Below are 12,500 nucleotides of genomic sequence, written 5' to 3'. Positions count from 1 at the left end.
CATTCTGGAGAGCAAATTGCGCAGTGGGGCATCTAACACAAAGCAACTTAATTTGAATTTTCTTTGTTTTAGATGTCCCAGAGCGTAACTTTTAGAATAACTTTTAGAATGGGTAAAATTACTTTAAAATGCGTAATTACTCACCGGCCGTGCGTTTCACTTCGCAGTTGAGATCTCGTGGTCTGAATGGTCTTTATGCTCTCACACTTGCGGGTTAGGAAAGAGAAAACGAGTGAAGCTGTGTGACCTGAAAACTAGTTACTCCGACGAACCGAGAGAAGAATGCCTCAAAGCGCTACAGAGTGAACAGGTCAAAGGCTGTTATCTACAGGATTGTCCCGGTATGAAAAGGCCGACAGTGTTCATTTTCAATTATCTCCTGAAGAATTGTACTTTGTGGTTTGTTTGTGAGATCATCGATGGAAGTAATGAAAATTTTCAGGATTGAACTGGAACCGACATCATCGTGATAATGTAGGATTTTAAGTAGTAGACGAAAAAAGCCTGTAGGAAGGGAATGCCAAGGCAAGCATATCCAGAAGACAACAAGGACAGCAGAGTCAATAATTCTGTTCTTTAGTTTTCGTAGAAAATTGTTATAGCTACTTCTAAACAAATGCTAGCTTGTTCCGAGACACTGCGTTTCGGGAATCAATGACCTGATCAGTTTGTGTAGCATAAAATTGGGGGAGGGGGGGATGAACAAGTCGCCAACACCAATCCTGGTAATCAGTAGTGATGACCAGGCCTGAAACAGCCTTACTGTATTTGCTCTAAAACGTACGACACATAATTAAGAAGCGACAAAAATCATGAGTATTTAAATCTGTTTTTAGTGCTCAAATTTCGATCATGTTCGAGGGTCTCGTTTTCAAGTTGCTATACGAAGTCAGACGAAGACAACGGGATTTTGCAGCATGAACGTTTTGCGTTAGAGGATCCCTTGGTTTAACACAAACGATCTTAATATTGGAGGATTAATATGACTACGAGTCATACTTCATGTATACATGTTTACTAGGTTAAGTACAAGTTTTCTGTTCTGCACATGCGCATTAAGTTCAGAAGTCGAATCATGCTCAAGAGATGAAAAACTCATATTGGTTGTCGCACTCGTACTTCGTGTGATGGTTGCTACTGTTGTGAATCTTTCAGCCCAATGTGATCGACCGTGCTTGAACGGAGGATTTTGTCTCAGTCGTAACCAATGTCAGTGCCAGCCTGGTTACAGTGGTGACGCATGTGAGAAAGGTATGCCATAACGTAGCATTAGTAGGCATCCGAGTGCAGTGCGTTTGAAAAAAATGCGCATAGATTGGTGTTTTTGATGTGCTGGCTGGGCCGTTGTCAGACTTCAGAGAGGAAGGTCGGGGCTTGACTCGTGAAATAATGTTCCAACCCCATGCTATCGTTTTGTCGTGAGCGAGTTTTATGATCGCTTTTACGTCAATGGGTAAACGACGTGATCTTTCGTTTTCCTCATCTTTGGGGCGTTAAAGTAGTCAGGATGACTACGTGCAAATGGCAAAGGTATCTGTTTGACCCCCTTAGCCTCTTCATGGGTTTGACTTACTGGAAAATGGTTTTGGGTTTTTCTTTCCCGCAAACAACTTGTTATGTACAAGAAACACGAGAAGAAAATTCCACCTCTACGGCAAACGCGAAAATGCCTACTTTCACGTACAAACGGATAGCGGCAACCGGCAAACCCGAAAAATGGCGGGAAAATCATGATCACATGGTCACTTTTGCCGTTCACGTTTCACGTACACGTGTTGCTAAATCTCTCTAATATCTCGCAGTTCGGTTTAGAACAACTTAAGGTCGTCCTGTGATCTCTTACTTGACAATTTTCTTTTGCAGTCGAATGTAAAATTCATTGTCAAAATGGCGGTACCTGTGTGGCACCTTACAAATGCAGTTGTCCGCCGGGATACGGTGGTACACTTTGTGAGAAAGGTGAGTTGACGTAGAGGTGACGCAAAGGCAATAAGCGATTTTCGTGTTCATGTCTGTGTCCTCTTCAAAGCGAGTCTAAGTGCAAAGTTTTTCTTAAGAAAACTTACTTAAGAAAATTTACTTAAGAAAATTACTTAAGAAAATTAGAGCTAATTACTGTTACAAAAACTTGGCACATGAAGCTTGGAAATGGCCTATTACGGCATTCATTTTCCGAGGTGATCAAAGTCTTCTGACAGCGAAGTCTGGTGTCAATTAAGATGAGTAGAAACCAATTTAACATTTTTAGGTGATCGTAGTTAGGAACGTTACTTAAGCTGTAACTTGAGGGAAACCTGAAAAATGCAGGTTTGAACGCGATCTAAAACATTTTTTTCGCAGTTCAAACATGTTTTTCATATAGGAAAAATATCATTTTGCAAACGTTGCTTTTGTTATTCAAATGTGCCAACCACAGGAACAAAAGACCCTTTGTTTCGATTGCCAATTAGACTCTGGTTGGCACATTAATGACAATAGGTGACGTCAACGATATCTTCCCTAGAGTGAGTCTCTTTACAAAATAAACAAATTGTTGTTCCTTATCGGAAGAATCTGTACTTTTCGGAAGCCTCTATCAATCGCCACTGAGTTCATTTCTCACAGCGGCGTCGGGGGATCTTTTATGTACATCAACAGTTTACCCTTTACTCCCAAGAACTGAATGTAAATTCTCCTTACTGACTGCCATACATTACTTTTATGTCAGTTATGGGAATTTGATGATGTCCAGACAAACGAAACCTGGGGATAAATTTCTTTATTCTCCTCACCAGTCTGCTTAATAATATAGTGAACTTGTGAGGAGAAAATGTACATCAATCACTTTTGGGAGTCGAAGGGTTAATTAAACCGGTTTTCTGGTCAGCAGGTGACTCATTCCTGGTGTAACACAACACTGAAGTAAAAAATGATGAACTCCATTTGTTTTAGAACAAACTCCGTGCTGCCAAAAAACATCGTCGATGAGCACATGGTCAACAACTTGATTGCTTTCTTATAGACATCTGCTTTATTTTTGTAATTATGTTCGTTAAGGACGGTGCCTACTAATTAAAGATATTTTTGCCCCGGTGTGTGATTATGCAGGAAATGTAGATCTTATTGAAATCCAAAAAGAAAATTGGGGTTACACATTTTTCAAAGATAATTCATGAATAATATTTGTAAAAAGCTTTAAAATACAAAGCAATGTATGGCGTTCTTTCCAAAATTGAAGCTTCATAGTAATTATCTCTCAAACATGCATGGTTACCCCCAATTTTCTTTTTGGGTACCAAGAGTACTTACTAAGATCTACTTTCTCCGGATAGTTTTAAACCGCCCGAAAATATCTCTGTATTAGTAAGCATCGGCGATAGGAAATCTGAGTATCTGGAGATGCGCAGAACGTATGCACAATAACAATAGTAGGCACCGTCCTTAAAAGGCAGCAGTGCGACCCAGTGGTTAGGATGCTTGCTATGAGATCCGGGGTTCATGGCTTTAAGACTCGTTCTGAACTCTCATTGAATTTGTTCCTGGTAGTCCATGGTTCAACTTTTCGGCCGCACTTCTAAATAACCGACTGGTTTTCCTCCCGCCAGCTGGGATTATTAACAGTTGTTGTTGTTGTTGTTGTTGTTGAGTTCTATCGTTTCGTTGATCGTGTTTCATTGGCCTTGAAGAGCCCCTATGTGGAGTGGTCAATTAAGTATACATGGTATTGTATTGTTCAACTTCTGCTTTTCCTTTTCGCAGTATTATGCAGTCCGCCTTGCCAGTATGGCGGCAGATGTGTTCGTCCAAATGTCTGTCATTGTCCGCGTGGGTTCCTTGCGCCTTACTGTAGACGTGAGTATCAAACAATTCATGTTGGAAAATGTCAATTTTCTTTAATCGATTTCCATTTCGTGTTGTTGTTGTTGTTGTTGTTGTTGTTATTGATCCTGTTCACTTCATCTGGTACTTTACCCCTTGTAAGAACTCCATAACTAGGAGCGTACAAAATGAAAAAAGCAAAGCCGAGAATTGATATCATGTAGAAACCAAAGGGCTTCAACATTTGCTTGCACATCTGTTCGATTTTGTTTAACGATGTTGATTGTTGACTGCTGGGGTGGTCATCAACAGTTGATTCAATAAAGCTTCACGAGCGGCCTTGGATTCAGTTCCAGGGTGCAGCTGCGGCTGTTACTATGGATACGATCATGATACGTCATTGAGAGACCGATTAGTGCGCACGTGCATACCAACCAACGTTGAAAGAGTGGGGGGGGGGGGGGGGGAGGGGGGCAAACGACTTCAACTTCATTTAACATTTGATTCAACATCAATCCCAGGCTGCAGCCGTTGTTATTACTATGGATACGTCGTTAAGATACCGATTAGTGCGCATGCGCATACTCAACAATGCTGAAAGAGGGAGGAGGGGGGAGGGCGAACGGCCTCAACTTCATTCAACATTTGCGATAACAAAAGAAAAGTTGAATGGTTGTTGCAGCAAAGTTTAAACGCTTTTAAACTCATTCAACATCGATTCAACTTCGATTCAACATGTTTCAACACGGTGGAAAGGGGGTGGTGGGCAAACTGTTTCAATATCGCTGTTCAAAAAAATCCAAAGGATGTTGAGGCTGTTTGCCCAGGCCTTTATTACAAGATGGTTGAAGCTTACAATATTTCGGCTCAATTAGAGTTCACAACAGCTATGAGATAATTGCTTCCAATCTCAATTGGTCATAATTACAGGTTCCTTGAAGCTTTCCACGTCAAGAACTTTAAGCCTACCGCTAATGAACGGGACTTAAAGACTGGAATTGGGCCAAGTATGAGGGTTACCTCGTAATACCTCTCTTACTTAGCTCGCATTCCCTTCTCTTATATAGATTTTCGCACAAAACCAGATATGCATTTACAGCTTAAGTAATCAAAACCACAATTAATAATAATCAATAATTAATTCTCACCCTTGGCATTGACAAAAGTTACTCAAGTGATCTCAAAGGCCCACATTCACCCAGAAGTCATTGCGGTTGTTTTTTGGGGTTTTTTTTGTTTTCAAATGAAGGCTTGTCCAATTGCGTGATCTGATTGGTTGAATGCACTCAGGCGAATCACGCGGGAAACAACACGTCAGCTATTAGGATAATTTCGTGTTACACGAAATTCAGCCACGAAGCCCAAAGACTTGGGTGAATATGGGCCTTAAAACGTGCACGCCAAGGCTTCTTACTTTTTTTGGGTCTACAATTTTTTTGGCAGTAATTTCTATTGCTGTAGTTTCGTCACAAAGAAACGCATTAGTGTACTTGCGCGCAGTACGGTCTTGACAAGAATGAACTAGATAAGAGTGTTCTTATGGCATAAGTGGGCTCCCCACAGTCACAAATGAGTCTATTTTTAGAATACCGTTCCCGCGAAAATAACTTGTTATGTCCCAGGGGAAAAAACATGGCAGAAACAGTCACACGTGACGTGGTTCCTCCTGATTGGTTAAAGTGGCGGCCCTTTGTTTGCTTTCGCGCCTAAAGTGTATCTAAAAATTAGTCCATTTGTGACTGTGCTGGGGCCAGACCGCAAAATGATACAGAAACGCTCTAGTCATTTCCACTCCTAATTGTGAATTATACCCGATTTCATCTTATCAATTTTGTCTGTTCTTTCGCTTTTCGTTTTCAGCCTCCTGTAGTCCTCCATGTCGTAATGGTGGAGTGTGTGTCGGACCGAACAATTGTCGTTGCGCGAAAGGTTTCACTGGAAATCAGTGCCTACAAGGTAGATGTTTTCCCAAGTTGTTGATAGCCAGGCCCCAGGCCCCAGGCCCCAGTTTTCGAAGGGTGGATAGTGCTATCCACTGGATAAATCAATCGGTTTTGTTGGTGTGCATCCGTTGAATAATGATTTATCCGGTGTATAGCGTTATCCACATCAGTTTGAACAACCGAGGCTCGCGTATAACTGTGATTATGAAAAACTGAACTACGGATATCAGATTTCCAGCATTTTCATTGGCTCGCCGGACGCAGGCTATCAGTTCATATACCTGCTGTACCTAATATGGTCAAGGAATGCGTCAGCAATAAAGCGAGCTGAAAGCATTTTTGCTGGTCATAGAAAAAATGACCAACAATAGCCGTTTTGGACCGGAATTGACCGAGGCAGAAATCTATGCTTTAGTCGACAATGCTGCCCCCCGGAACACCAAAGAACAGTTGTTGATCTTGAAATTTTTAATAAAACACTTATTCTCCTCGAGCTTGCTGGATATAAAATGATTATAACCAACTCGGCGCGCGAGTTATGTATCACTTCATATCCAGCGCATCCCCGTAGAATAATTGTCAACTATGCACGCTCTAAGCAAATCTAAGTAAAGGGATGTTTGAAAACTTTTGACAGTGTTAAACGCGAATGATATTTTACACCGTGGCTAGCGACTTAGCCACTGAATAAAGTTATGGCCATCCTTTCAACAACTGGGGCCAGATGGACACATCATTTATGTCATTGTTCATTAGTATTCTTTTTTTATATTTACGAAAAACGTCTAATACCATAGGCACACTCTGAAGTTGGACCGAAGCTTTGGACAAATTACCATTTGATATTAGGCATTCATCACCAGTAACCGGATTTAAAACTAAGCTGAAGGCTTATTTTCTTCAACGACACATTTGATTTGTAATAGAGTTACGTAGTATCGTAAAGCTCCATGGACAGTTAGTGGAGTATGATGCTCTATATATACATTTTAATTAAATTTAATCATGAATATATCGTATGTTAGGGTTCAGAAGAGTTATGTACATCAATCATTTGAAACGGCAACTCCCCGACCCCTGGGACACAGCGGCCAATGCCTGGATTTAACACACATTTAACGATGTGTCGTCCGTGGGAATGGGGGGAGGGTGGGGGGAATTAACAAAATAGCTGTGCGACCAGGGTCATTGGGCAAAGGGATTTCAATTGCCTGATGCACTGGAAACACAAAATGAGGTTTGAGGTTGTTTTAGGAAGAGAGAACTTGCTTTCACTTTGTAAAACATCAGAGCCGGTGGACAACTGGCAAGGCCAGTTTGAGTTATAGCAGGGGGCATAAGCAAGGGCGACAATTCGCCCTTGTCGCACGGCGGCCATATTGTCCCGGGAGACCAAAAAAGGACGTGTTCTTCTGACGATAGTTGCGGAAGCATTAGGGAGTTAACATTAGTGTTAAATCAAGTTCTGTTGTTTAGTGTTCCCCTAGGCATTCAAAAAACCAGAGAGGTGAGTGTCAACACCAGTGTTACACTATGTTTCTCTCAAGTTTGGCCGCAACCAATATTGAAACGTTTAGCGGGGGCTCTAATGAGCAAACACAACAGCTCTGCGTGCCCGGCACGTGCGTGTCACATTTTGGTACATTTCCTCGCTCTTCTCGTCCTGAAATCGACGTGAAATGAGTTTGAGATGGACACGAGCTTTCAATTTTCTATTCAAACGTTTACACCGTTCATACCAATTGTATTCCTGGAATGTACATGCACACTTTCCATGCCCAACGACTGAGAGTAATGGCAAAATTATTACAATAACGGTAAATCGTATTTCTAGGTAATGCTCTGGTAACGCTGGTTTTCACTAGCGACGGAGTCGGAGTCGGAGTCGTAATCAGAAGCGCGGAGCGATACGATCTAGTGAAAATCATTCAAACTATCGTAGTCGGAAGCAGAACACCGATTCCGCTTATGACTCCGTCGCTTATGATCCAGTAAAAACTGCATTGTCGCAGTCGGAAGCAGAAGTGGAAGAATAAACCAATCGCAATGCTCGATTCCAAGCATTGTGATTGGTTGGTTCTTCCGCTTCTGCTTCCGACTCCGACAATTTAGTTTTCACTGGATCATAAGCGACGGAGTCATAAGCGGAGTCGGAAGAAAATGGGAACGTTCTGATTCTTCCGACTCCGATTCCGTCGAGCTTATGACTCCGACTATAACTCCGACTACGACTCCGACTCCGTCGGTAGTGAAAACGAGCCTGTAGCCGTCGTCGTTGCCCTTGCTTAAAATAGGGAGTTTAAGAAACGGCGATGGCTAGCTACGGCAACGACAACGCCAAAAAGCAGTAATATTATTGGTTAAAAGAACCAAAATGATCGTGCGGCACGCTTTTTTGAACATTACTCTCCCGTATTCGTCAAAACTATTACGTGAAATGACTAAATTTAAGGTTTGGCGACAACGTGGACAAACTACAGTGAATCTTTCAGTCTCACTCTTTACTTCAAATCCGTCCGTACCAATCCAGTTATAGGACACTTCGCCAATATTGTATAATATAAACAAGATGGAATAATCATGAAATACTTAGAATAGCTAAAACTTATAGTTTGAAGTGACGTTTTCGTCGCCGTAGACGTCGTGGTTTCTTAAACACCCTACTCTCAAAGGGAGACGGTTCAAAAACTGTAGGCTCCGGCAAATGAGGTTTTGAAAACATATATTGCAATTCTTTCTGTTGTAGCTGTGTGTAGACAGCCATGCCTGAACGGTGGTCAGTGTTATGAACCCGATAAATGCACGTGTCATTACGGATGGCATGGAAAAAGCTGCGAGAAAGGTAAGATTTGCAATTCTAACATCGCCCGTTCTAAAAATTCATATTGGTTGCTGTCGCATTCAGAGGGAGTTAATACCAGTGTTAAATCAAGTTCTGTTGTTCAGTGTTCCCTAGGGATTCAAAACACCAAAGAGTTGACACCACTGTTACACTGTGTTTTTCTCCCGTGGACTCCCATAAAAAAAGGTGATGGATGCTCGTCGGAAATTTTAAATTAAACCCCAAAGGAGACCTTCACAGCTACATATGATTGCGTTTTTCCCAGATTACCCTAAGTGAGACCAAAATCCGAAATTTACACCCCTAGCTAAGCGACGAGACGACGAGCACCCTCCCCTTTTTATATTGGAGCCCCCCTCCCCCCCCGGGGGGGGGGGGGTTCTCTGAAGTGTGACCTCAACCACTGTTCACACTTGTAGCAATTGAAGGATGTCGATTGCTACGAATGAGTATAGTGGCCAGAAATCCAAACTCTAAACTCGTGTAATCGTAACTGGTGTAATAAGAAATCGTAATAGGACTGAGTGGAGTCCAATTCGGTCTGAAATCATACGAGTGAGAGCCAAGTTTTGAAAGAAAGGGAAAATTTGCATTGGCAATAATGTTGCTCTGAAAGAAAGAAGCAAAGAAAGAAACAAAGAAACAAAGAAACTGACTGATAACAAACTATCCGATAACAAACTATCCGACATTTTTATGACTCGATTTCACATTTAATGATTTGTTTTTCGTAACTTTCATATCTAGTTTTATGTTACTCTACATGCGTGTTTTAGCGGTTGATAGCCACTTTTTCGCCATTTTGAAAATGAGTAAAACAAGTTGTTTTTAGCGCTCCTGAAAACCTGCACAGTCTCATATGAGTCTATTTTTAGAATACCCGTTCCCGCGAAAATAAGTTGCCATGTCCCTGAAAAAAACATGGCTTCTCCTGATTGGTTAAAGCGGCGGCCCTTTGTTTGTTTTCGCGCGTAAAGTGTCTCTTAAAATAAGTCCATTTGTGACTGTGCTTGGGCAAGACCGCCAACAGCCCTTTTCACGGTTAGTTTATCTCCTTTGCATTACAATGTAGTCTAACGTGGGTGCGAGGCAATTTCGGGTTAAAACTACAAAATAGCCCGAAATTGCCTCACATACATGCTACCAAGAGAAAATGAGGGGACAGAGAAGGAGGCTCCCGGTCCAGCCCTTGGGATATGTCATGTCCACGAAAGTTATTTTTAGACCAGAGGAAGTCTTCCGAGACGTCCGCATGCTGGCCTACCTCGATCCGATGCTTGAAAGAAAATAAATATTCATCAGCCTTCCACGGGCGCCGTCATTGTCTCTTTTCACTAAGAACCTAAGAGCGAGGCAAGACTGCATGCGGACGTCTCGGAAGACAGACTTCCCCTAGAACAAAGACTTCCGCTCGTCTAAAAATAACTTTCGTGGACATGACATATCCCGGCCAACGCCCTGAGCCTCCGTCTCTGTCCCCTCATTTTCTCTTGATGCTACATTATATTGTAATGCAAATGAGAAAAACTAACCGTGAAAAGGGCTATTGATGGAGAAACACTCTTATTTAAATCACCCTTGAGAGATGTTTACCCGAAAAACTTTAATTCAAGACAGGCTGTGTTTGTGGATGAAAAGAATTTAAACTAAATCGGAATGAAAAGATGCGTTGTGCACGCTTTGCAGGCTTTAGACACCATTTGAAACATTTTCAGTAAACCTCGAAGGTCGGTCGCTACGTTTCTCATGTGCGATTTGGAGGGTACCAAATATCTAATTTTCAACTTCTGCAATGCTAAGGTTTCACTTTCTGGCTTTATCTTTTCAAAATGATTGTCATGCTCTACGAATCCTAGAGACTTAAGAGCTTACGACCGTGAAAAGCCAAGCGCCTCTGCTTGACTTTGGCCTGAATCATAACTCAGTAAATTGAGAAATTTACCCCAGAGAGAGAGAGAGAGAGAGAAAAACAGTTGAGACAGTTGAGTTAAGTGCTCGTGGAGCAAGTCCGACCAATCATTATTTTCTTTTGTGCTGTAGCTCGCTGTTTCCCAGACTGTCAAAATGGTGGCACTTGTATAAGACGTAACATCTGCGTTTGTGCCCGGGAATATACTGGATACTATTGTCAGTTTGGGGTGGTGAGTATTAAGTTAGTATGTCCAAGGGCCGTTTCTCGAAAGTCCCGAAAAGTTATTTGTAAACCTGTCAACCGCTGTTCAAGAAAGCCGATCTTTTAACATGTTTTCAAGGTAACAAAAAGCAAACTGACTGTGAAGTTTGACGATTTTAAAAATCCTCTCCGTTCTTGAGATACAGAGAGAATTGTGACACCCGAAGTTTAGGGACTTTCGAGAAACTGGCCCCAGGCCCCAGTTGTTCCGGCGAAGGGTGGATAGCTATCCACTGAATGAATCACTATCCACTGGATAACTCAATTGGTTTTGGTTTTTTTTTTTTTTTTTATCCGCTGGATAGTGATTGATCTGGTGGATAGCGTTATCCACCTTTTGAACAACCGAGGCCAGCTCTTCAACCCTGCACAAGAAGTAAGGGTGCATTTGTTATTCGCCAGTATAGACGACACACCGGTGGCTCAGTTGGTTGAGCACCGGGCTGTCACGCGGGAGGTCGTGAGTTCAACTCCGGCTGGACCAACACTCAGGTCTTTAAATAACTGAGGAGAAAGTGCTGCCTTTGTAATTACATCTGCAAATGGTTAGACTCTCTAGTCTTCTCCGATAAGGACGATAAAACGAAGGTTCCGTCTCACAACTCTTCAATGTTCATAATCCTGTGGGACGTAAAAAAACCCGCACACTTGTCGCAAAGACTAGGGCATGTAGTTCCCGGTGTTGTGGTCTGTCTTCTGTGTTGTATCATGGTTGGGAGGGTAAATGCTCGGAGATATTAGCTACACCAAGCTACTCTAAAATCCGAGGGTAAATAAAGATATATGATATGATATGATAATTGAGTGATTACGGGGAATAAAGAGGGGTTCTGACGGCAACCGCGCTCGGTGATCTACACATTCGCAGCAAAAAGCGAAATTTGAACCTTATTTCTGTTTTGCAATCATTTACGGAAATTGTTGACAATGATTTAAGAAAGACATGACCTTGAAATAACTGAACGTCGCATCGAAGACGCGAAATAAGGAAGTAAGTTAGCCATAATCTCTCTCGTTTCAGGTGAATGGTCGTAAATTGTAGAGGTAGTACTGACACGAGTGGACAGAGTGAGTTATGGAGAATGGTGGACAATTATCACCCGGGATCCAGTCGGTGAATTCAGTCCAAGTCTTCAGGAAAAATCAGCTATTTTCCAGCTTAATTTATTTTTGCAATCGAAATGCCCCACCGTTACACCATGTTGAACTTCGCAACATCCATTACTGCATGATATGTGCATGTCAAAGTATGTTTAAAGATAGCACCAACTTTTAATTATTGACCTCCCTACTACGTTATTTTGGATACCACGTGGACACCTGCGCAGCCTGAGTGGGTTTTTAATGATGTCCAACAATTAACACTTCTTTTTCTCGCGTTTCGCACTATATGTAAGTGCTTTTATTTTCAAGTGAGAAGAGTGCAAACGCAAGAACTGTTAAGTACGACCTTTTGATGTATTCTTTCAATTGATTGAGCTTAGTGGAACTTGTTAAATGCTCCAAGCCTTTTGAAAACGTTTTGCTCCTACAAAATAAGTATACTTATCAGATGTTTTGGCGTGCAGTGTCAAGGAGAATTTTTAGAAAATTATGCTACATTTTGGATAGTCAAAATTCAAAGAATGAGTGAAAATGTGAAAGTACTTGTCGATAATGGTATATTTGTGTTCGTGACATGAGACTGAGAAATGCTTGTGTAAAGAACGATAGGAAGTGCCTCTAAATAGGGCAAAGGTTGCTT

General features: G+C 41.8%; 1 protein-coding gene across 6 annotated transcripts in view; it reads left to right on the top strand.

The window, feature by feature from the left end:
* Positions 1–12,500, top strand: part of LOC138038452 (uncharacterized) — a 67,562-nt gene that overhangs the window by 54,049 nt on the left and 1,013 nt on the right. For all 6 annotated transcript variants that reach the window (XM_068884328.1, XM_068884336.1, XM_068884351.1 and 3 more), the window contains 8 exons: positions 168–341; positions 1,156–1,251; positions 1,864–1,959; positions 3,739–3,831; positions 5,659–5,754; positions 8,488–8,583; positions 10,624–10,724; positions 11,778–12,500. The exon at positions 11,778–12,500 is cut by the window's right edge and continues 1,013 nt beyond it. In XM_068884328.1, coding sequence (XP_068740429.1) covers positions 168–341; positions 1,156–1,251; positions 1,864–1,959; positions 3,739–3,831; positions 5,659–5,754; positions 8,488–8,583; positions 10,624–10,724; positions 11,778–11,798 — 773 coding nt within the window. In that variant the 3' untranslated portion in view covers positions 11,799–12,500. The remainder of the gene's footprint in view (positions 1–167; positions 342–1,155; positions 1,252–1,863; positions 1,960–3,738; positions 3,832–5,658; positions 5,755–8,487; positions 8,584–10,623; positions 10,725–11,777) is intronic.

Source organism: Montipora capricornis, chromosome 1 (genome assembly GCF_036669925.1).
Source record: "Montipora capricornis isolate CH-2021 chromosome 1, ASM3666992v2, whole genome shotgun sequence".
Taxonomy (NCBI): domain Eukaryota; kingdom Metazoa; phylum Cnidaria; class Anthozoa; order Scleractinia; family Acroporidae; genus Montipora; species Montipora capricornis.
Note: the sequence above shows the minus strand (reverse complement) of the source record. Positions and strands in the feature narration are given on the sequence as shown.